The 24,808-nt window shown below is 37.7% G+C and overlaps 1 protein-coding gene across 2 annotated transcripts in view; it reads left to right on the top strand.

Moving 5' to 3' along the window:
- Positions 1 to 24,808, top strand: part of Rbks (ribokinase) — a 91,761-nt gene that overhangs the window by 36,778 nt on the left and 30,175 nt on the right. For both annotated transcript variants that reach the window (XM_076833344.2, XM_076833342.2), the window contains exons 6-7: positions 10,257 to 10,348; positions 16,758 to 16,946. In XM_076833344.2, coding sequence (XP_076689459.1) covers positions 10,257 to 10,348; positions 16,758 to 16,946 — 281 coding nt within the window. The remainder of the gene's footprint in view (positions 1 to 10,256; positions 10,349 to 16,757; positions 16,947 to 24,808) is intronic.

Genomic DNA, 24,808 nt, shown 5'->3' with positions numbered 1-24,808 from the left:
AAAAATTAAGATAATATCCTGATCTAGCACTATTTGGTCAAAAAAAATCAAAATAAAAAGTAGCCAATCTAAGACAGTGGCTTCAGTTTGATGTGGTGACATTATTTCTTTGATTTATAGTAAGAATAAAATAGAGATTCACATTGACTTTTCCAGATAAGACTTTCTCAGCAAGATAAAAAAACTAAAAGAAGAAGTGTGTATGTGTGTGTGTGTGTGTGTGTGTGTGTGTGTGTGTGTGTGGTGTTCTATATAGTAATAAATGGAAAATAAACCACTGAAATGATTTTGTGAAGAAAGTATATGTCCTGATTTAACAAATTTTCCTCTTGGCAAAACAATGTGCCATGGCAAATTCTCACTGACATTTACTGTATTTTTAATGGACTGGAAGCTGTCAGAAAGAATTCTAAGCCAAAACCCCTTTGGTTGCATTTTCTGGAAGTGTCATAAATAAAGGCTAATGCTCCTGGTAGGCATTCTCTGCACTGCGCTCCTCTCAGGAGATGTGAATCCAGTGTGCCCTTCACCCTGCTCCTGTCTCTGGGTAGATCAAAACATATTCTCAAGTAACTTCTCTTTCTTTTCCACTGTCCCATGTCTCTCACTGTTTCCTCTGTCCTAGTTGAGTTCCTGTTACCCACCCATCTTGTGGAGGAGAGGAAGGTACAGCCACAGTGAGCTTACCTCTCACAGGTGAGGCTAGAGTAACCCTCTTGGGCAGGCAGCCTAACCCCAGGCTGTCACTGGGTGGGATCCAGAAATGCTTCCTCTGTCACCTGCCATGCAGCTGTTCCATCTGAGGAGCTGGAACTCCTGGGACATTAGGAAGAGGGATAGGTTAAAGTGGGCTATGACCATCCAGCCTATTTCACACTTTGGCTAAGAGCCAGTATGCCTAAGTATTACACTTACATGATCTTTCCTGTATAGTAGTCCCTTCTTAACTGGGGCAAATACATTCCAAGATTCGCAGTAAGATGTCTGAAACCTTAGGTAGTACCAAGCTCTATCATGTAATCTTTTCCATCCTAAGCACTTATCACATATTATGACCAAACCTTTTGCAGTTTGAGAGACATAAAAGCAAAACCTGTGCTAATTTCTCTTCCCTTCTTCTCAGTTTTATGGATAGAAGATTCATTCTTGCTGTAGAGCTTAGCGATCTTAGCATAAAAATTTTTCTTTCCTTATTATCTCAAGAACTTTCACCTTTTCACCTAAAGGAACCACTTTATAAGTTCTATTTGGCAAATATCAGATTAACTCATCACTACTCTTATACTTTAGAGCCATTATTAAGTAAAAAAAGGGTTCCTTCAACAGTATAGTACCATGAGACCACAGCAGTTAATTCGATAACCAAGATGGCTCCTAAATGACTAACTTGCAGGTGATACAGTGTGGGGAGGCTGGACAGAGGGACGATTCACATTCCCAGTGGGGTGCAGTAGAATGACGTGAGATTTCATCACGACTCAAAATAGTATACAATTTAAAATTTATGAATTGCTTATTTCTGGAATTTTCCATTTAATATTTTTAGACCCTGATTGACCTTGACAGCAAAACCACAGATGGCTGTGGGGGTGGGGGGGGTGATTGTGTAATAATATTGGAAGTAGTAATACCTTGCATTTAAATGTACTTTATACCTTATAAGGTTCTTTCTTGCCCATTTGATCTTCAGAAAAAACCTTATGACAGAAATTTGGCAGCCATTGTTCTCTCAGGATTAAAGGTGAAGAGACTGAGACTCAGAGAGGCTTAGGAAGTTGTACAACCAACATCACACTTTTAGTACATGTGGAAATAGAATTTCAGACTGTAAGACCCAAGTTCTATCTCCTAGACCATACTTTAAAAAGAAAGTGCCACATGCCATTGACTTTAAGGAACTAAGCCATTATGAAGAATTTTCTCTAGAAGAGTAAAATCCATACATTTTAACACTGTCCAGTGCACAGCCTAAGTGTGGAAAGTGTTTGCTATTTTTGTGAAGAGCGCACGAACAAGTTTACAACAATAAATCCCATGATTATGTACAACTCTAATGCACCAATTTTTTAAAAATGTGGAAAAAAAATAAAGAAAATTAAAAAAAAAAAAAACAGTGAAGAAGCCCTAGAGCTTCATCAATGCATTGCCACACACTGCAGTACAGCACACACACACACACACAAGCACACATTTACACACCCAACTCTGCCGAATAGGGCACCTCTCTCTCTGTCCAAATCAGTTGGTCACTGTTTGGTAGATAACAGCCAAGTGCACCTTAGAGTCTACACTATGAATGGGGTGTGTGTGCGTGTGCATGTGTGTATGCATGTTTATTTAGCATGTGTGTGCACTTAGTCTGTGGTATAGTAAAAGGAGAGTGATGGTTTGGTAATTCATGTAGAATGGTTTTTAATTCAGAATCAATCACAAGCAAATAGGGAACCTCAATCAAGAAAGCAACTTCTTGCCCAGGGCTTCCAGTTCTTCTTCTGTGAAACAAGAGAACTGGACTTAGAGTTCTCAATTCTTTGATGTCACCATGCACTCATCACAGAGCAAAGTAGGCAAAGCTAATCATCTGCCGAGCTCTGAGTGTCTTGCCCAGGGCATATGTGCTGATCAGCATTATGCCACCTCAAGAAAGATGGTAAAGTTCTCATTGTCATAGTCTGACTTTATTGTCATAGCTTCACTGCTTCCAAGAAGTAAAATTTGAATTATATACCTTGTATGACTAGATTATCTATCAATTATTAAAATACAAAGTAGTGGCGGAGTCATGGCTCAGTGGTAGAGCACTTGTCTAGCACATGTGAGGTACTGGGTTCGATCCTCAGTACCACATAAAAATAAAAAAAATAAAATAAAGGTATTGTGTTCATCTACAACTGAAAATATTCTTTAAAAAATACAAAGGAAATGTTCCCTCCATCTTTGAATATTCTGTCTGAAAACCCTCTCCTGTCTTCACCACAGCATCACCTACAACATCAAAAAAATCGGTACCGCTGAATAGCACCCATCCCCGCAAGGTCACAGTGCAGTGAGGGGGGCCACTGCAGAGCTGCTTGTGATGAAATTATGCATGTTGGTTCTGGTCTTTATATCCATTTCAAAGCAAATGGAACATTACAGGAACAATTATACATAATTGAAATTGTAAGATCGCCAAGATTAAATCCTAGGTATGATACAATGTATCTTTTAATGCGACTTTAGTCCTTTTCCATTTGGCAAACACAACTCCTTGGCTGGCCACCTAGACTTTCACAATAACATTGTCCAGCACACGGCTCAAGTTTGGAGAGATTTTGCTACTCAAGTTGCAAAAAAAGAGCCTCTAGCGTAAGAGATAACCAAGCCCATGTTTTGGGAATCCCAGCCTTCTCATGGTTTCTTTGATTAGGGTGATTTTATACCCGTTTCTCTGAGCTACTTCTTAGAGTCATCAACTGTCCAACCCTACACCTTCACCTACCCCACCCCGCAAAACCATTAATAGATTCCGCCTTGTTACCTTGCCTTTTAGCCTACCAACTGCTCCTCCGGGCCTCACCTCTTCCTTGTTGACATTGCTGTGTCAGCCCTTGACATGTGGCCAAGATAACCAGGAGTTTAGTCCATCTTACATTGTAATGAATAATAATTACTGTTGGATGCTGTCAGTCACCTCTGCAGCTCCAGGTCACTCCATGATACAGTGTGTGTTCTCTAGTTCTGCCTAGTCCCAGAATGACATCATCTTTTCTATCTTGTCTTACAAATTTGCATTCCTCTTTGATTAACTTCACGTCTACTGATTCTTCATGCTTCTTCATCATAGTAAAGTATTTCTGCTCATTTATGGAAGCAGGAGCCAAGAGGAGTCTTTTTTAATGGTATCTCCACTTTTCCCCTAAATTTAGTTACTCTAAAGTGTGTATCAGACTATAAGCATGTGTATCCAGTTACTATGGGTAAGAATGCTGTCCCTCGGTAAAATACAAGCAAATAAGATGTGATCGATTTTTATACAATATTTATGGACAATTATAAAGTTCTTTATTCCAGCTATTGATACTTAAATTCATTGTAATCATTGTTTAAAATCTGTGGGTATGGTAGAACTTGGCTGAGAATCCATCTGATCCTGGGCTTTTCTGTGTTGGTAGACTTTTGATGGCTTCTTCAGTTTCCTTACTTGAAATTAGTCTGTTTAAATTTTCTATGTCCTCCTGGTTCAATTTGGGTAGGTCATATGTCTCTAGGAATTTGTTGATATCTTCAAGATTTTCTAGCTTATTGGACTATAAATTTTCAAAACAGTTTCTGATTATCTTCTTATTTCACTTGTGTCTGTGGTCATGTTTCCTTTTTCATCATGGATTTTAATAACTTGAGGTTTTTCTCTCTTTTGGTTAGCTTGGCTAAGGGTTTATCAATTTTGTTTATTCAAAGAACCAACTTTTTATTTCGTTGATTTTTTTTAATTTTTTAAAATCTCAATTTCATTGATTTCAGCACTGTTTTTAATTATTTCCTGTTTTCTATTGATTTGAACATTGACTTATTCTTTTTCTAGGGTCTTGGGATATAAGTGTTAGATTAGTTAGTTGATCTTTCTCTCTCTCTCTTTTTTTTTTTTTTTTTTGTCTTTCTATTCTTTTAATGTATGAGCTCAGTGCTATGAACTTTCCTCTTTTTTTTTTTAATATTTATTTTTTTTAGTTATCGGCGAACACATCTTTGTTCTGTATGTGGTGCTGAGGATTGAACCCCGAGCCGCACACATGCCAGGCGAGCACGCTACCGCTTGAGCCACATCCCCAGCCCTGAACTTTCCTCTTAAAACTGCTTTCATAGTGTTCTCTGTTCTCGTTTACCTCTAAGTATTTTCTTTTATATCACCTCTGATTTCTTCTGCTATCCATTCATCATTCAATAGTGAATTATTTAGTCTCCAGGTATTAAAATAGTTTCTATTTTTATCTTATCATTTTATTCAATTTGATCTGATAGAATGCAGGGTATTAACTCTATTTTTTTATTTGTTAAGAGTTATTTTGTGGCCTGATATGTGATCTATTTTAGAAACAGTTCCATGTACTGCTGAAAAAAAAAAAAAAAGTAACCAGTCATTGATGGATGAAATATTCTCTATAGTCTCTAAATTAATTTTACTTTTTAGTTCTGTAGCTTCTTTATTAATTTTTTGTTTAGAAGATCTATCTAGTAATGAGAGAAGTATGTTAAAGTCATTCAGTATTATTGTGTGTGCTCTATTTGATTCTTGATATTGAGAAGAGTTTGTTTGTTATATGAAGATTCTCCACTATTGGGGCATAAAACTCAAAGTGGATCAAAGACCCAGGAATTAAACCAAAAACCCTGCATATAGTAGAAGAAAATGTAGGCTCAATACTCTACCATGTCAGGGTTGGGATCTGACTTCCTGAACAAGACTCCTAAAGTACAAGAAGTAAAATCAAGAATCAATAAAACCGGATGGCATCAAATTAAATAGCTTCTTCAAAGCAAAGGAAACAATCAAGAATGTGAAGAGAGAACATATAGAATGGGAGAATATCTTTGCCACATGCATCTCAGACAGGGCATTAATTTCCAGAATATATAAAGAATTAAAAATACTTAACACAAAAAAACAACCCAATCAATAAATTGTCAAAGTAACTGAACAGACAGTTCTCAAAAGAAGAAGTGTAAATGGTCAACAAATATATGAAAAAGTGTTCAACATCTCTAGAGAGAACTGAGAATTAAAATTACAGAGATTTCATCTCACTCCAGTCAGAATAGCAATTATCAAAAATACAAGTAACAATAAATGTTGGTGAAGATATGGTGAAAAACTTACGTTCATACATTGCTGATAGGACTACAAATTGATGCACCTACTCTGGAAAGCAGCATAGAGATCTCCCATAAAACTAGGAATGGAATCACCATTAAACCCAGCTATCCCACTTCTTGGTATATTTTTAAAATGAGTATACTGGGGGCTCGGGTTGTAGCTCAGTGGTAGCGCACTTTGCCTGGCATGTATAACGCACTGGGTTCAATCCTCAGCACCACATACAAATAAATAAAGATACTGTGTGTCCATCTCCAACTAAAAAAAAAATTAATAATAAATAAATAAAAATAAACAAAATGAGTATACTGCAGTGCCACAGCCACATGAATGTTTTATCACAGCTCAGTTCACAATTAGCTAACCTATGGAGCCAACCTATGTGCCCTTCAACAGATGAATGGATAAATAAAATGTGAGATATATATATGTACATATACATATATACACACACAAAACTTGGCCCTTAAAAAGAATGACTTTATTACATTTTATTACAGTAAATAGATGGATCTGGAGACTATCATGCTAAGTAAAATAAGCCAGAACCCAAAACCAAAGTTCACTTGTTTTCTCTGATATGTAGAAACTAACCCACAATAAGTAGGGGAGAATAAGAATAGAAGTTCATTGGATTAGACAAAGGGGAATGAAAGGAAGGGATGGGGGGATAGGGAAAGAAAAGACAGTGTGGATCTGACATGATTTTCCTATGTACCTATGTGAATACACCACAGTAAATCCCACCATCGTGTACATCCACATAATGAGGTCCTAATTAGAAAAAGACATATTCCTTGCTTGTCTAATTATATCAAAATAGATTCTACTATCATATATAACTAAAAACAAAACAATAACATAAAATAAAATTTGTGAGGTTTTTAAATATTTTTTTCTTCTTTGAAATGGGGTTCTTACTGTGTAGCCAGGTTGGTCTCAAATTCATGAGCTTAGTGATTCTTCCACCTCAACCTACCACATAGATGGGACCACAGGTGTATACCACCATGCCCAGCTTAAAATTGTTTTTATTGTGGAAAATTTCAAATATGTAAGGATATAGAATACTATATTGGTAAGTCCATATGTGCTCTCATTTAGCTTCAACAAATGTCAAGACATGAGCAGGGTTTTTTTCATCACCCCAACTCATTACTCTTTACCCTCTACTGCACAACACAGCTATTATATCATTTCATTAACAGTGTACCTGTTTTTTGATGGAAGATTAACTGCATGATGTACAACATTTAATCTACAGTCAGATTTATTCCAATTAGCCTTTTATAACTAATTACTTATTCAGTAACTTCTCAGACTTTTCTATTTATGCAAGTATAGAAATGTAACTATGTGTGTAGTTATGTTTTTTAATATTTATTTTTTTAGTTGTAGTTAAACAGAATATCTTTATTCTATTTATTTATTTATATGTAGTACTGAGGATCAAACCCAGGGTCTTGCACATGCTAAGCAAGTGCTCTACCACTGAGCCAAACCCCAGCCCCATGTAGTTATGTTTTTATGTGTTTTATTTAAAATGAATAGTTTTATAATTTTTCACGTACGGATAAATTATAGAAATCTTTCTCTCACAAAGGAAGGAGCTACTTCATTCTTTTTAGCTGCTGCAGAGAATTACATCAGGTGAATATGTCATAATTTTAACCAATCCATTTGATAGATGTGTAGGTTTCTTTTTTGTATTTTTCTAGCACAGAGCTCCATGAGCATCACTGTGTATCATATTTGAATACCTATAGATTTCTGTGAGCATAGATTTAGAAAAGGAATTGCTAGCCCAGTGTGGTGGCACTCACTTGTAATCCCAGCAACTCCGGAGGCTGAGGCAAGAAGATTGCAAGTTTGAGAACAAGACTCAGCAACTTAACAAGGCCCTAGACAACTTAGCAAAACCCTGTCTCAAAAAATAAAAAGAGCTGTGGATGTGGCTCAGTGGTTAGGCACCCCTGGGTTCAATCCCTGATACAAAGAAAAGAAAGAAAGGAAGAAAAGGAATTGCTAGATCAGGCATCTTTTAGGGGAAGAAAAAGTAAATGAATCTACTCTGCTGTTCCATACTGGTACCTTGCTCTAACCTGTGCTCTGATGCTAATGAGTACCAATTTGAAGATCACCCTAGGTGGGTGTGAGGCAAATAAGGAACAATATATTGTTCAGAAAACCTAAAAAGTAAGTGGGTGTGTTCAAATGCTGGACAATGAGGACATTTATGCATAACTAACATCTCCAAAACATCTCAGAAGCCAGAGAGCCAATGAGCGAGATTGTTGCCAAGCTACACAGAAGGCAGAGGGATGGGTTGACTGGCGGGGGTGTTGGGCTGTGTGTAAAGGACAATATAATAACAGTGATAATCCTTTACATTTGTACAACACTTTACAGTTTACCCAGGGCTTTCATGTCCATTTTCTAATTGAAGTTGCACAATAGCCCTGTGCAAAAATTTGAGCTGCCAAAAATATACAATAGGATTTCTGTGGGTGGACATTATGGAATCTACAATAACAAAAATGTGGAAATAGTGTTAGCCCATACAGGACAAGATCACTGGCTGGACCAAAACATCATATAAGACCTAGGAGGGTGCAGACTAGGCAGCCTCATGGGGCTGCAGTGGTGGACTCTTTCCATCAGCCACATGCTCATTAGCATCTTTCCAGGAATGTGGGATAGGTCACTTCCAAGTGGCTATGTGAGAGCCACCTGGAGACCCTGTTCTTACCCCCAGAGATACTGACTCAGTGAGTTTGAAGTGGAGTCCAGAAATCATGCACTTGAATTCTGCTGTCATATATAACAAATTAGAATAAATAATAAAAATTTTTAAAAGATATAAATATTCTGGAGTGCAATTGCATAGCATGTTAACTAAGTATGTCATTTTTTTTAATGATTGAAAACTGCTAAGTGAGTAGATCCTAATGTTCTCACTGTTAGAAAAAATGTGTGTGAGATGATGTATATGTTAATTAACCTGATATAAACACTTAACAATATATACATAAATAAAAACATCAAATTGTACACCAAAATACACACAATGTACATTTCTTAAATACACCTTAATAAAGCTGATAAGAAAACAAAAAAAAAGAAACCATGCACTTGAGCAAGCTCTCCCTGATGCTGATAGGCAGCCAGGTTTCTAAGCCACTGTTCTGGAAAAATCTTGGAGAACCACAACTAGTGGAATTTACTCTACCCATCTATAGACAGATGAGACTACTTCACACCTAAGTCAGTGGACCTGGGTTGAGGAAAAGAAAACCAGCCAGTCCAGTTTAGTGTACTGCAGGATATATTTGGGAAGCATATAAAATACACATGTGTACCTGAGTTGTGGCAAAGAAGGTTCTTCGTGCAAATAAAATTTCTGAAGACTTTAAAATAATTTAAAGTTTTACACCAAAGGCTATTTCAAGATATGGTGAATTGGGGTTGGAGGCATGTATTGCTTAGAGTTGAGTTCTGGCCTACAGAAGCTATTTTAGAGAGGACCAAACCCTGAACTTAAAGTCAGAGGACCCTGGGTAGGGGCCCTGCCAGATGACATCCCAGGGAGGGCCTTCCACACAGGATCTCATCTCTCAGCCTTGTTTTCCTCTTGTAAAAAATGCACTTCTCTGTCACTGTGATAGCAGTGACCTTCTCCTTTGCCCATTATTGTTATCTCCACCCATCCTTCTCGAGTCACCTCCTAGTCTGAGCCACCACTCAGCCTCTGACTTAATTTCTCCTCCTTTCTCAATCTTTTTTTTTTTTTTAACATTCCCAGATTGCTCACAAAAGCCAAAAACGTAAGCTTGTGTGTGTGTCTGTGTGTCTGTGTGATGTAACATATTTGGGAAGCACACATGGGTATATAAAATATACATATGTACCTGAGTTTCCTCATACTACTCAATTCAGGAAAATTTTGAACTCTTCATTGTTTCTTTTCTGTGATCTCTTTTTTCTTTCCTAGAAAATGGATTTATGAACTAGCCTTGCAACTAAGTACTTACAGGAACCCACAAAAATCTTCACCCACCTGTTCACGCTCATTCACAACCTTTCATGCCACAACATCTTTTTTCCTCTTTAATGTTTTCCCTGCTCTTACCTTAACTCTGTGATCACCTTGGCTGTAAATATTGATGTTTGCCCTTGAAGCTGAAATGTAAAGTAAAAAAGTAGAGGAAATGGAAATAAGAAGGCACTGGTGCTCAACTATCATGGAGACTGAGATTTCAGACTTCTCCACATCTGTACTAAATGGATATTTAATCGGATGAATGCAAACATGATTGCAATCAGGGATTTGTCCTACCAAATGTCTGTAAATGCACCATGTTAAAAATGATAACCATCGAATCTCTTTCCCATTCCTTTGTAGTGAAAACATTGTTCAATCCAGCTCCTGCCATTGCTGACCTGGATCCGCAGTTCTACAGCCTCTCGGATGTGTTCTGCTGCAATGAAAGCGAGGTAAGGATGAACTGGGGTGGCCATTCTTTGAGAAACTGGAAGACTTGCATGTAAGGGGATAAAGCAGAGGCAGGATGAACTACGTCGATTGGATCACACGTGTCTTAGACATAATGAACACAGATTTTTCAGTTTGCTGGAGTGTGAAAAAAAGGAAATCAGTAAGTTCTGGGGGTTGGGGGAATTCTTTGAGTCACCTCCTTAATGTGGTACTTATCAAACCCGTTAGTTAGTCCCCTCCCTGCCCTCACACTCTGGTGTTTTGTTTTCTTTTCTAATTATTTCATATTCTGTGAACTAATTAGCATTAGAGTTGCCAGGTTGAGCAAATAAAAATACAGATGCCCATATAAATTTGAATTTCAGATAGTCAGTGAATAATATACCAAACATACTTACACTATAAAAGTATTGGTTGTTTATCTGAAATTCAGATTTAGCTGAGCTTCCTGTATTTTATCTAATGACCCTAGTTAGTATACAACTCCTGGCGTGACTGCTGCCTTCTGTGGTGAGACCCCGTGACAGCACTGGTGGACAGACAACGGTTCTTCATGATGCCACAGCAAAGTCCTTGGGGGCCACTGCATGAAGGCAGCAGCCTCTGAGTCCATCTGAGGGTCATAATGTACACATCTGCACAAAATCTCTCCCAGTATGTTGATATGAGGCTATTGTCAGTATTTTTAGGAAGAAAATTCAGTATTTCTTCCTTTTTATAGGTTAGACAGCATTAGACCAGAGCTCTCTCCCATGATTGGAATGCAGGACCTGCAAACACATTGGCAAATGCGACATGCACATAGAGAACGTCATTAATGAACTGTAAGGTCGTTTGCCATTTAGTTCAAAGGCTGAATGAAAGTCTCTAGATTTCTTGACCTGCTTTTTTGATAATTTCATCTTTTAGAACATAGAGGACACAAAAAAGAAGACTGCTACATGGAAACTAATTTAACAAACCACAATAGGTTATGCAATATTTTCGAGCAACCACCATATCGAGGCATTGGACTAAGAAAAAGGAATTGTGGGAGAGAGTGACCATTTCACAATAAGAGGTTACATTACCCTCAACTGCCAAACTGGCTCAGATTTCCCTGCTAGATACTTACACAGCACTCTAGGTATTCTTTAAACACTCATCACAGCCTAAATTTATTTATTCAGTCCTCCTATCTTCTTCATTAAATTACAAGTTCCATGAGGACAGGGCACCTGTCTTATTCACTTGTATCCCCGGTAGCCATCCCTATGTGTATATGTTATCAATTGCTGAGTAATAAATTACCCCCCAAATGAATTGGCTTGTAACAATAATTATTGTCATTCGTAGTTTCCATATATCAGGAATTCAGACAGAACACAGTATGGTTTATCTCTGCTCCATAATGCTGGGGCCCTCCATGGGAGACTCAAAGGCTGAGGGATGGAATTATCTGAAGCCTTTTTCACGCATATGCTTGACAGTTTGGTGCTGGCTGTTAGCTGGGGGCATGATGGGCCACTTATACATGGCCTTTCCTTGTGTCCTGGGATTCCTCACAATATGGTAGCTGTTTTCCCAGATCCCAGCATCGAGAAAGAGAGAGTGCAACAGACAGAAGTCATGATGGCCTTTTACTTAGCTTCAGAAGTCCCACAGCATCATTCTGTCCTATTCTGTTGGTTGAAGAAGGAAGGTTCACCCTTGTACCCCCACCTCTCAACAGAAGATTGCATTGTCATAGTATAAAAAGTGCATGCACAGCATTCATATGGTTATCTTTGGAAAATAACATCTGCTACATTGTACCTTACAAAGTTGGCACTTAGTAAATGCTTATTAAATGCATGAACACTGGTCTTTAAGAAAATTAGTTTCAAAAATTCTATCAAAAAAAAAGAAAAACTTTAAAAGTTTTAATGTTCTTATAGATTGATTCAAATAATTCTCACTAATAATATACATTCATGCTTAAGATATTGCCTCTATTTCAAACCCAAATCATTGATATATAAGTATTTTTTTAAAAATGGGGCTAGAGTTGTGGCTCGGTGGTAGTGAACCTGCCTAGCATGTGTGAGGCACTGGGTTCAATCCTCAACACCCCTTAGAAAATAAATAAATAAAGTTATTATGTCCATCTACAATAAAAATATTTTTAAAAAAGGAAAGAGAAGAAACAAAGAGCTGGGCACAGTGGGCACACTTGTAATCCCAGCAACTCTGGAGACTGAGGCAGGAGGATTGCAAGTTAGAGGCCAGCCTGGCCAACTTAACAAGACCTGTTTCAAAATAAATTAAAAAGGCTAGATATAGCTCAATGGTAGAGTACTACTAGATTTAATCCCAGCACCACACACAAAAAACAATAAAAAGATACTCAGAAGCTTCAAAATAAGATTAAATAACTCTACAGATCAAATTATAACAGCTTCACAGAGCATTCAACCCTTGGTATAATGCTGTACAGGAAGCTGGGAAGCTGGGAGAGTGACGGGCATCTCACATCCTTAGGTAACCGGCACTAAAAGTGGACCACATGGGGAGACGAGTGGTGCCCACATCCGGAAACCACACGTGCTGGCCTGGCTGGCCTATGAACAATAAGAGGTGAAACAAGCTGCTACCCCTTCCACAAGACTACAGTATATTTAGGCTCCCACCAGAGGTGACAGGAGGACAGAGACACTGCCTCTGAGGAGGAGGGAAACCAACAATGACTTAAGAGTTTTCATTGTCAATGTCCCAATCACTGCAAAGCAGGAACTCTTTATAACCAGTATAATAACTTGCTCTGGTTTTGAGATCCGTGGACGCCTGATAAATAGAACCCTAAAACCTCTAGAAAGGTAGAGATGGGCCAGGTGGGAGGTGAACTATGAAGACTCTCCTTCTGACAGCAAGGAGAGTGAGCCTGCGCACAAAGCAGCAGACACACCAGCAACCAGCAGAGTCGGCAGTCTGAAGAGGAAATTCAAATAATAAAACAATGCAAGGAAAGACTGTAAGTAAACATGATTAACGTTTGTTGAAGAAGAAATTGTGAAAGAAAAACAGAATCAAAGCAATAATATGTAAATATGAGAACAACTCATTAGACATCTTGAAAACAAAAGTGGTCACTGAAAAAAATTTTACATCATTCATGAAAAAATAAACATTAGGTGGGCTGGGGTTATGGCTCAGTGGTAGAGCACTTGCCTGGCACATGTGAGGCACTGGGTTCGAGCCTCAGCACCAAATAAAAACAAATAAATAAAGTATTGTGTCCATCTACAACTAAAAATTATTCAAGTAAATAAGTAAATAAACAAACATTAGGACTGGGTATGTAGCTCAGTCATAGGGCGCTTATCTAGTATATATATGAGGCCCTGGGTTCAATCACCAGAACTGCAATAAATAAATAAACACATTGGAATAAGGAAGTAGTGAATTGGAAGATTCTTAATCCATTCACTTAGAGATAGAAAATTCAGTTCACCAAGAAAGCAGAGCAGAAAGAAAAATATTTTAAATATTAAAGAAGAATATTAGAGAGAGATGGAGGTTTGAGAGGCCTCATTGCATCTAATTGGAGTAAAAGGAGAACTGTGGAAACTCAAGAAAAGCAATACTGGAGGAAAACCTGCAAGGTGCTTTCCAAAACTGAGAAAAGACACAAGTCCTCAGGTCAAAAGTGTATAAAAGTGCCATGGAGGGCTGGGGCTGTAGCTCAGTGGTAGGGTGCTAGCCTGGCATGTGTGAGGCACTGTGTTCGATCCTCAGCATCACAGAAAAATAAAATAAAAGTATTGTGTCCACCTACAACCAAAAAAATATATATACATATTTTTAAAAAGTGCCATGTAAAATAAACAAATCTGATTCTCTACTTAGGTACATTTTAATGGAACTGCATAAAACTGGGAATAAAAACAAAAATATTTTTAAATGATCAGAGGGAACAGGAGATTAAATGTAAATGGCAAGAATAATCATATCACCAACACAAGAGAAGAAAAAATTTGTTAAACAATATTATGTGAGAGATAATTTAATTTCTTTAAAGAAAACTGTCTTGGGCTGGGAATGTAGCTTGGTAGTAGACTGTTTTTGCTAGCATGTGCAAGGCCCTGGGTTCAATCCCTAATAATAATAATAATAATAATGTATCTGAATCAAATAAAATGTTAAGATTTGTTAAAGTCCGTGGTAGGTTAATGGATGCTGGTTGCATTATTTCCTATGTTAAAAGATTTTTTTCATTAAACAATAGTTTTTGGTTTTAAAAAAAAATATTTTTAGTTGTAGGTGGACATAATGCCTTTATTTAGTTTATTTAGTTTTTTTTTAATGTGGTGCTGGGGATCAAACCCAGTGCCTCACACATGCTAGGCAAATGCTCTACCACTGATCCACAACCCCAGCCCTAAACAGTAGTTTTTTTAAAAGATTTCTAGAAGGCCAGGAGTAGAGGTGCCTGCCTATACCCCAACTACGTGGGAAACAGACAGGAGGATCACAAGTTGGATACGTGCCTGGACAACTTAGCAACAGCCTCTCTCAAAACAAAAAATGAAAAGGAATAGGGATATAGCTCAAGGGTAGAGTGCCCCTGGATTTAATTCCCAGTATTGAAAAAATAAAATTTAAATTAAAAAAAAGTTTTTAAAGACACAAGTTGGTATTTCTGAAAAGAGACCATCCAACTCAATAGACGTAAATGATCCCAGTAAGGAAGACCAATGCAAAATTTATTTAAAAAAAAAAATAGTATCAGAAGCTGGGCACAGTGGCGCACATCTATAATCCCAGCTACTCAGGAGGCTAAGGCATGAGGATCACAAATTCAAGGCCAACCTGGGAAACTTAGTGAGACCCTGTATCAAAATAAAACAAAAAGGGCCAGTCATGTAGCTCAGTGGTAGAGTACTTGCGTAGCACATGTACGACCCTGGATTTGGGATGGGGTTGTGGCTCAACAGTAGCACTATCACCTAGCACATGCAAGGTGCTGGGTTCGATCCTCAACACCACATAAAAATAAATAAGTAAATAAAATGAAGGTATTGTGTGTGTCTGACTATAACTAAAAAGAAAAATTATTAAAAAAAAAAAAAAAAAAAAAAAGACCCAGGGTTTGGTCCCCAGTAGTGGGGAGAAAGAAAGACCTCAAAGTAAAACCAACCCAGACTAAAAAGGTCTACACAAAAGATGGTAAGAGGGGGGTCCATGGTCAAGTTGGTGAAGTGTGTGCTAACCTGTGCTACTGGGAAAATGCAAACCCAGGATGAGCAGACACTTGTGAAATGATTTATAGATGACAAAAGGCATTGATTTGGGCATGACACAAAGAAGACAGATCCATTCTCTGGAAGAGGTAGTGTATGGTTAAATTGTAATAGCAAAAACAGAGAATTTGGTTATCTACTTTCTGAGTCAAAAAGTACCGTGTAATTCCTCTAGTGGTTTTTAAACTGCCTATCTCAGAACCAGAGAGATTCCTTGGAGATACTGGATAGTGCCTGGAGAATGAGAAAGCAGGACTGGAGCCCCTCACCCCTACTTTAATCATAGGCCTTTTATATTCTGGGAGAGAAATACTGATCCTGTGCAAGCCCTCCCACCCCTGCCCTGCATTTTGCAGATTGTCAGTGACCCAGGGAAGGTCACAGAGTCAGTGAATGCCAGGGCTTCTGCCATCAGTGCCTCTCTTCTCTGCCTTCAGCGGCTCCAGTAGAAACAACTGAGCAAAAAAAGTGAGTCGTCTGCGACCAGGGAAGGCTACTAACCAGTTAACTAGTAACTGAGAAAGGCATCATATCCCAGGAGACACCTGGAAGAATCATATCTTTAGATGCTAATATATATATTATATATATATATATTATATATATATATTGGCAATGACTCTTTTTTTTCTTTTTTTTCTTTTTCCCATCTTTCCTTCTTCTATTTGTAGAATTCCTTTTGTTCTCTTTTTCATAAAAATTATTCCATGAGCAGAAAAGCTGAAAGAGTAATAGAGTGAACACTCCACCTACACAGGTACTAACATTTTGCTGTTTGCTTCTCCTTCCTAGGATATATTTGGGTTTTGTTTTTATTAAAAAGTAACTAAGAACAAGAATTGTGTTTTCATTGAGAGTAAGTTCAGTATGCATCTCCTACAGGGAGCCACAATACCATTATCACGCTTAAAAAAATTCTCAATAATTCTATACCGTCATGTAATATCTGAGCCACATTCAAATTTCCCTGATTATCCCAAGAATCTCTTTTAGCTAGTTTTGGTTGTCATTGTTATTGTTCTCTCTTGTTTATTTTCCTGCACTGGTATCCATCAAGGTTCCCATTGCATTTGTGTTAAGAAAAGCAAATCTGGAAGTGGATCTGAGTTACTCATTCTCACCACTGTTTCTTCTCCTTTGTGTGTTCCAGGCTGAGATTTTAACAGGCCTCACGGTGGGCAACCCAGAGGAGGCTGGGAAGGCTGCAATGGTACTCCTGGCAAGGGGCTGCAAGGTCGTAATCATCACCTTGGGGGACAAAGGATGTGTGTTGCTGTCCCAGGCAGAACCTGTCCCAAAGCACATTCCCACAGAAAAGGTCAAGGCTGTGGATACCACGGTAGGTCTTAAACTTTAAGAATCATTTTGGGCACCTGAAAATCTTCGTTTATTTAATAACTAAGATATTATACCTGAATTTTTTGATAATGGGATATATGCTCAGGAAGTAATGTGGTAGAAGAGAAGAACAACCAGGCAGGAGAACTGTATCTTAACCCCTCTCTAACTCACTGTGGAAGTTTATACAAGTCACTAAAACTCTCTGCACCTCAGTTTCCTTATCCATAAAATCAGAATATCAGTAAAATTATACCTGTATTGCCTATTTAATTTATTCAATTAATAAATGTTTATTGAATATCTACCACATGCCAGTCATATGCTAGGTGCTCAGCATTAGTAATGAACAGGTGAATTCTGTCCTAAAGCTTGGACTCTGGACAGTACACAAATAGCTGTATCTTATAAGTAAGTATAATCCTACATCATTGGCAATGACTGGATAGTGCCTGGAGGATGAGAAAGCAGGGCTGGAGCCCCTCAGCCCTACTTTAATCATAGGCCTTAGGTGTTCCAAAGATGATCTGTGGAATCCACCCGGGCATTTTTTGTGTAAAACACTGTGGAGAGACAAGTGTGCTGACTGGAAAAGTCATGGCTACAAAGTAGGAATGAAACCAGTTCGAACAAAGATGTGTGGTTCCCCTATAGCTACGGAAATAAGAATTGTCTAGTATTAAAATTTAAAAGAGCTGACTTGGAAAAGTAAGTAAATTTAGGGATAAGAAACTAGAGTGGAGGAAAAAGAAAAATGTTGGGGTTTTTATTTGTAAGGAAGTTATATGTAATAATTTATAAAATATGTTCTGAGTTGTTTTCATGCTGAGACACAACTTTAAAATGTGGATCATTTACCACCCCCCCCCCAAAAAAAAAGCCTGGGGAATCAGATGATGTATTAGAAACAAATACACTTAGAAAAATATAAGTACAAGAAATCAATATGAAATTAATGTCCCAGTTGTCTCAAAACATGAGTTTGGTAGGTTGATACACAGAAGTGGCTCAGCCTCTCCTTACAGTATCTGTGCAAGTCATTACTCCTTTTGGTTGTAAGCAGCAGGAGCACAATCCAAATCCAGGATTTTATTTGCGCACATGTTGGAAAGTTTGAAGACACAGCAGGGTATGGAGACTTTTTCATGTGCTATCCCTGTCAGTTCTACTTTCTTTGTAGTGGCCCTTGAGCTCAGGCAGGTCCTCTCCCAATATGATCCATGGCAGCTCTATGCTGATATCATGTTCCACACCATGGTATCAAATACCCCATCTCTGGTATCAAATAAAAATCAAAGAACTCTTATCCAAGGATGGGGAAGTAGATGCTGATCAGACCAAAGCAATTCATACCTGCCACAATCATGCGCAGCACTGCTTGGGCATGGGACTTTGTTAGGAAGTAACTAGACTTGGCAATATTCAAATTCAAATTAATAGTAATAATCCTCAGAGTAATTACATGTGGAAAGTTTGGATTTCATAGATCTTGACTGATTATAGCTTTGAGGATATTAAATGCAGCAATGAGCACTAAGAGGGTTTATAAATTATGATAATACTCTTTGTGCCCTTTCTTTTGGATTCTTAGCACAAGCAATTATTTTTTAGGTTTCAGGGAATTAAATATATTTAAAGGATAAAGATCCAAAGTCCATATCCGCTTCAGGATAAATGCCCTTTTTTTTCTGTGGAAGCAACCTGATGTAGGGGCTCTAAGGCCCAGATGACTGATGTTCCAGCCCTGCTCCTTCTGAACTCTTGTTCTCACGCTTTGGCAAGTCCAGTCACTTCTCTTGGCCTGGAATATCTCTCACCTCTAAAGTGAACCCATCTTGTAAATACTGTAACCCAGAAGGTCAGGGGGGGAAGAAGTAATGTCTAAGTTTTTTGTTGTTGTTGTTGTTATTTTTTTCTGGCTCGAGGTCTTTGTTCTGGCTATTTATCTTCATTCATTCCTTCAACAAATACTAATGAGCTTTGGCTACATGTTTCCCCCAAAAAGAAAGAAATAGAACGTCCAATGTGTTTGAATATATAGTGATTTTTAGTCTTCTTGCAGAATTTGAAAATGAATTTGTAATTGGTATGTAGAAAATTGAGGAAATAGAAAACATGAGGCAGATTTTTCCTCCTAGGTCATCTGAAATCTAAGGGGGAAAAAGTATGATTAAGTAAAGTAGAATCTTTGTACATCACATGGCTATAAATGCATAATCATAACAATGTAAATGCCAATTACTGATTTAACCAAAAATGAAGATTATAATCATACTGCAAAGAAGGAAGGATAAAATGAGTATGTGTTTTTGTACTCATAAAATAAATGCTCATTTTTCATAGTTGGAAGTCAAGAGATAGTATCTAAAATGGATTTAAAAATAACAGTGGAAGCATAATACAAGAAATATAAGATAAATACCAGAAGAAACCACTGAAAGAATTTTAAGTATGTGCCTTGTAAAAATGGAAATGAAGAGGAATGGAGCATCTATACTTGAGCCTTATCTTTTTAAACTATGTATAGGGTGGCTTTGATTTTAAAACAAAAAAATAACACAAAGTGAGGCTACTTCACACCCACTAGGAAAGCCAAAGTCAAAAACAGACAGTAACAAATGTTATGTAAGATTTGGAGAAATTCCATTTATATGAAGTCTTATATAGTAGTAGTAGAAGTGTAAGATAATATAATCACTTTGGAAAACAGTCCAGAAGTACCTGGAAAAGTAAAATATAGAGAGTTATATGACCCAGCAGTTCTACTTCTTAGATATATACCCAAGAGAAATGAAAACATGTATTCTCATAAAGACTTGTACACAAATATTCATAGTAGCATTATTCCAAATTAGAAACAATCCAGTGTTCATCCACACATGAATGGATAAACAAATTGTGATATATCTATACAATAGAATATTACTGACAATTAAAAGGAATACCTAACACGTGTTGTGAAAAAAATAAACTTCCAGAGCGTAATGCTAAGTGAAATCTGACACAAAGGTCACATATTATATAATTCCACTTATATGAAATTCCCCAAATAGGTAAAGCCCAGAGATGGGTGGTTTCTGGGCTAGAGGAGGGAATGGGGAGATACTGCTTAATGGGTAAGGGGTTTTACTCTGGAGTGATGGGAAGATTTTAAAACATATAGAAGTTGTACCACATTGTGAATGTGCCAGATGCCACTGTCTAAGTGGCTAAATTATTAGATAATAAGTTATTATCTTTAAAGGGATAAAGTACTAATTCATGCTATAGCATGGATGAATCTTGAAAACCTCACGATAAGTGGGGAAAACAGGCGTAAGAGGCCACATACAGTATGATTCCATTTATATGAACTATCCAGAATAGGCAAATCCATAGAAAGAGAAAGTAAACTGAAGCTGGAGAGGTTGGGGGAATGACTTATTAATGGGTAAGGGTTCCTTTCTGTGGTGATAAAAAATGCTCTGCAATTACTGTGATGGTTGAACAGTCTCGTGGCATGCTAAAAACTCTCAAGTATACATGTTTAGAGAGCATATTTTATGATATATGAATGATGTCTCAATTTAGAAAAAAATAAAGTCAAGTAATAATAAACAACCAGAAAGCTCCAGACGCTCCGTTAATGAAAATATTCTCCTGATAGAGGGTCTTCCTCTCTTCCTGTGAACTGCTCTGCAGAACCTGCCAAATGGGCTCCCAGCTTCCCCCCCAGTGGAGCAGAGGTGACACTGACAGGAAACCAGCGTGGTCACTTCCTGGCTCTAGAATCTCCCTCATCATTTTCTGTGCTCTCCTGTCCCCCTGTCCAGCACTCTCCCTACTGCAGCTCCCGCAGGCTGCACACAGCTGTATGCCTGCCCATGAACTTCATTAGGAGGCGCTGCAGTGGGTGGTGCACTCCCAGGGGGAGGGGTTTCCTTCCCAACAAATGGGCTCCTTCACTTTGCAGTCAGGAGAATATCACTTGCTGCAGTCAGTTGTGACCTTCTCGCTTGTCTCCTCCTCCTCATCCCTTCTGAAGACGTCAGGGATGACACGGATGGAGAGAACATCATTAGTTCGTTGGCACATTGTCCACTCGAGTCAGCCTGCCCCAGAAGAAGCTGTTCCCCATTTTACGTCAGTGCTGCTGCAGGCTGCTATATTCAGTTTTGCTTCACTGTTAATAGTTGAATATATCACTTCTATTTTTACATCTGTTTTTGCCGTTGTGCTACAGTGAGATGATAGCAGAAGCTGCAGATGTCCTCAGCTCATTTTGGAAGACATGACAGATGTATCTCCTTTCCCATTTCTATATGTTATCTGGATCTTAGCCTCAAAGTGACAGGGTGTTCATGTCCTCACTCTGTTCTTTCTAACCTAAAGGCTTTACCTTCTTGTATTTGGGATTATACTGGATGTACATTCAAGTCCTAGGATCTACAATAACACTGTCCTTTCAAGAATTCAACCCATATGCTAAATCTGCCTTCTCAAGTGTTGCTTGCTTTATAGTAATGCAACATAATTCAGGATATATAAATAAACTGAAATTAAACAAAAGCTAGGAGCTTTGGGGATTCATCTTCCCTATTTATTTACCTGTCTCTTTTTTTATAATTCTTTTTTTTTTAAAGAGAGAGTGAGAAAGAGAGTGAGAGAAAGAATTTTTTAATATTTATTTTTTTAGTTTTTGGCGGACACAACATCTTTGTTTGTATGTGGTGCTGAGGATCGAACCCCGGCCGCACGCATGCCAGGCGAGCGCGCTACCACTTGAGCCACATCCCCAGCCCTATTTACCTTTCTATCCATTACATTTGAGTCCTGTAGTATTTGGAATTGCTGGTGAGGCTCTAGGAACATCAGCTGAGCTGCCTGGTTGCCTCCGAGGACTAGTCAGGGTTGAGAATTTGCTCTAGAGATTCCACCAGTAGGAAGTGGAGACAGTTTCTGTTGAAGTTGTGGGAAAGCACTTTATGAGATGATCATAGGTTGGCAGGTTACCTATAGATTTCCAAGTTGGTTTCTTTTTGGTGTATTACCCGGGGTCTGGCCTTTGGCCATCTAGGCTGCTCTTAAGGGTAGATTCCCAAGGATGCACCTCTTAGTAACAATTAGTAACAATTTAGTCTGTGAAAGCCCAACATCTGAGGGGTCACTATTCCCATCATTTTTTTTTTTTTCCAGTACTGGGGGTTGAACCTAGTACTGGGCTTCATACATGGTAGGTAAGGGCTCAACCACTGAGCTACAGTACCCGGCCTTGTTTCATTTTTATTTTAAGACAGGGCCTCACTAAGTTGCTCAGGCCACATTGAATTTGTGATCCTCCTCCCTCGGCTTCTCAAATTGCTGGGATCACATGTGCCAACATGCCTGGCTCATTATTCCCATCTCAGTGTAACCTTTCTCCTACCCTGCACCCGTGCCACTAGTGCTAGTGGAAGGTCAAACTGGTATTGCCTCATGTAATAAGAACTAATAACCTTAAGTGATCTTAGGAGGTGTTTCCCAACCCAGGCAATTGGGGGCATTCCTGTCTGCTGGGAGGACTATTTAATTCCATATTAAATAGTATTTAACTCTGAGTTCTCACATGGGCACTGTGTCTCCCCAGCAGACCACATTTCCTCCCTCTTACTTCCTTCTTTCTGATCAGCATGCACTTTCTTTGCATTTGTTAATAATTAATGGGGTTTTGAGGGCTGCTGGTGACTCAGAAGCCATTTTGTCTTTGTACAGAGCCTGTGCACATTTTTGTCCAGAAACTTGGCAAGATGTTTGGGTGTCCCTCACTGTTGATCACTGATACTTGTGGGGGAGAATAAAATGACATGGGTAAACAATGATAGAATCTTGGATGTGAATAGGTAACTACAAGTAGTAAGGCTAATTTTTAGCTGCCATATCAATTTTTTGTCGAAGAAGTAACTATTGTTACATTAGAATACTTACTCCATCAATACCACCTCACTCAAAGTTTCTTAATAAATCTGTATTTACAATTGTCATGAAAACCTTCACCATTTCCTTTACCACACTAATTCCTTTGTTGAAATTTTTTTTGCTTGTGCAATTAATGTATTCTTGTGTTCAAGGGAGGAAAGGAAGCAGATACACAAAAGGGATAAAGAGGAAAGTCGTATATCAATCCATTTCTGTTTACTATCCCAGATCTGGAGCCCCAGGTTTCTGTGCTACACAGGAGCTGAAAAAGACTATAGGGGAACACTAAGCAGGAAAGCCAGGAAATGGAACCATTGACATTAAGGGGTGTGGCCATTGATTTTTCTGAAGAGAAATGGAAATGCCTAAACCCTTCTCAGCAGACTTTATATGGAGATGTGATGTTAGAGATCTATAGAAACCTAGTCTTTATTGGCATGGCTTCTAATCAAAATCAAGAATTTTCAGAAGAGCAAGAAATAAAATATTTTTTGCAAAACTTGATAAAGAGAAGGTATGGAAACCAAGACAGTTAATACTAGGTTTTAGGGCTGGGGATGTGGCTCAAGCGGTAGCGCGCTCACCTGGCATGTGTGCGGCCCGGGTTCGATCCTCAGCACCACATACAAACAAAGATGTTGTGTCCACCGAGAACTAAAAAATAAATATTAAAATTCTCTCTCTCTTCTCTCTCTCTCACACACTCTCTCTTTAAAAAAAAACAAAAAACAAAAAACTTGGTTTTAAACAAGGAATATAAATTGAAAGAGAGGGAATTCAGAAAATTTGTCTTAATGAAGGAAAAAAACATGAAAATTATTTATAGAGAAAATTATGGAATCATCAGGTTATAGTATTACAAAAATCTCAGAAGACTCACTGCTTAACTTGTGCAAGTCACTTTTTGTTTGGTTAAAACTTTTAATTGCATTATCATAATTGTAAAATTTTTACTACTTAGTATTTTTTGTAAAACCACTTACAATACAGAATATTTTCAAATGCAAAAAACATGTATCAAACTACATGTACATGTGATGTTTACAGGGCATTATGAAACTGTATCTTAGATAGAAACACCTTCAGGAAAATAAAGATTCAACCAATTTGCTCATCTTTAGAAATATGATTAGAATAGAAATAGGCATTTTAATGAAAGAAATCAAAACAGTAATAAAGTGCTTATTAATTTAAAAAAAGAGGAAAGTCATATAATCAGGTCCTATCTCTTAGATGTAATCATTGTTAACCTTTTGGTTTAAATCCTTCCTTTTTTTTTTCTATGCACTTCCACTTGTCATTTAATGTCTACTAACAACATATTTGGATATTTACAACATTAAGGGATTAATGTGTGTTATTGCGAAAAGCTGTTACAACTCAAAAAAATCAAATATTTCTCTTGAGTAATATAAATAGTCAATTCACAGAAAAATCAATATAAAATTGTAAAGAAATGAGGCCAGCTGAACTATTAAAAATCAGGAATATACAAATTGAAATAACAGTGAGATCCACTTTAATGCCCAAAAGGTTGGCAAAAATTAAAGGCTGAACCAGCACCTTCCTGTAATCTCAGTGACTCAGGAGGCTGAGGCAGGAGGATCATAAGTTTAAGACCCACTTGAGTAATTAAGCAAAACCCTATCTCAAAATCAAAAATAAAAAGAACTAGAGATGAAGCTCAGTGGTAAAGTGCCTCTAGGTTCAATCTAGTACAAAAAATAAACAAGAAAATAAAATTTAAAAGTCAAAGATTGATAATGTCAAATTGCAAATAGATCAAAAACACATACTCTCATATCATATATTTTAATGCAAATTTAAGTCCAGAAAGCAGTTTGTTTCCAGAAAGCAATTTGAGAATATAATTTTTTAAAATATATTTTCCCTTTGACCTAGTACATCCCCTTTTAAGAGATCATACAG

The sequence above is a fragment of the Callospermophilus lateralis genome, chromosome 14 (assembly GCF_048772815.1).
Source record: "Callospermophilus lateralis isolate mCalLat2 chromosome 14, mCalLat2.hap1, whole genome shotgun sequence".
Lineage (NCBI taxonomy): Eukaryota > Metazoa > Chordata > Mammalia > Rodentia > Sciuridae > Callospermophilus > Callospermophilus lateralis.
Note: the sequence above shows the minus strand (reverse complement) of the source record. Positions and strands in the feature narration are given on the sequence as shown.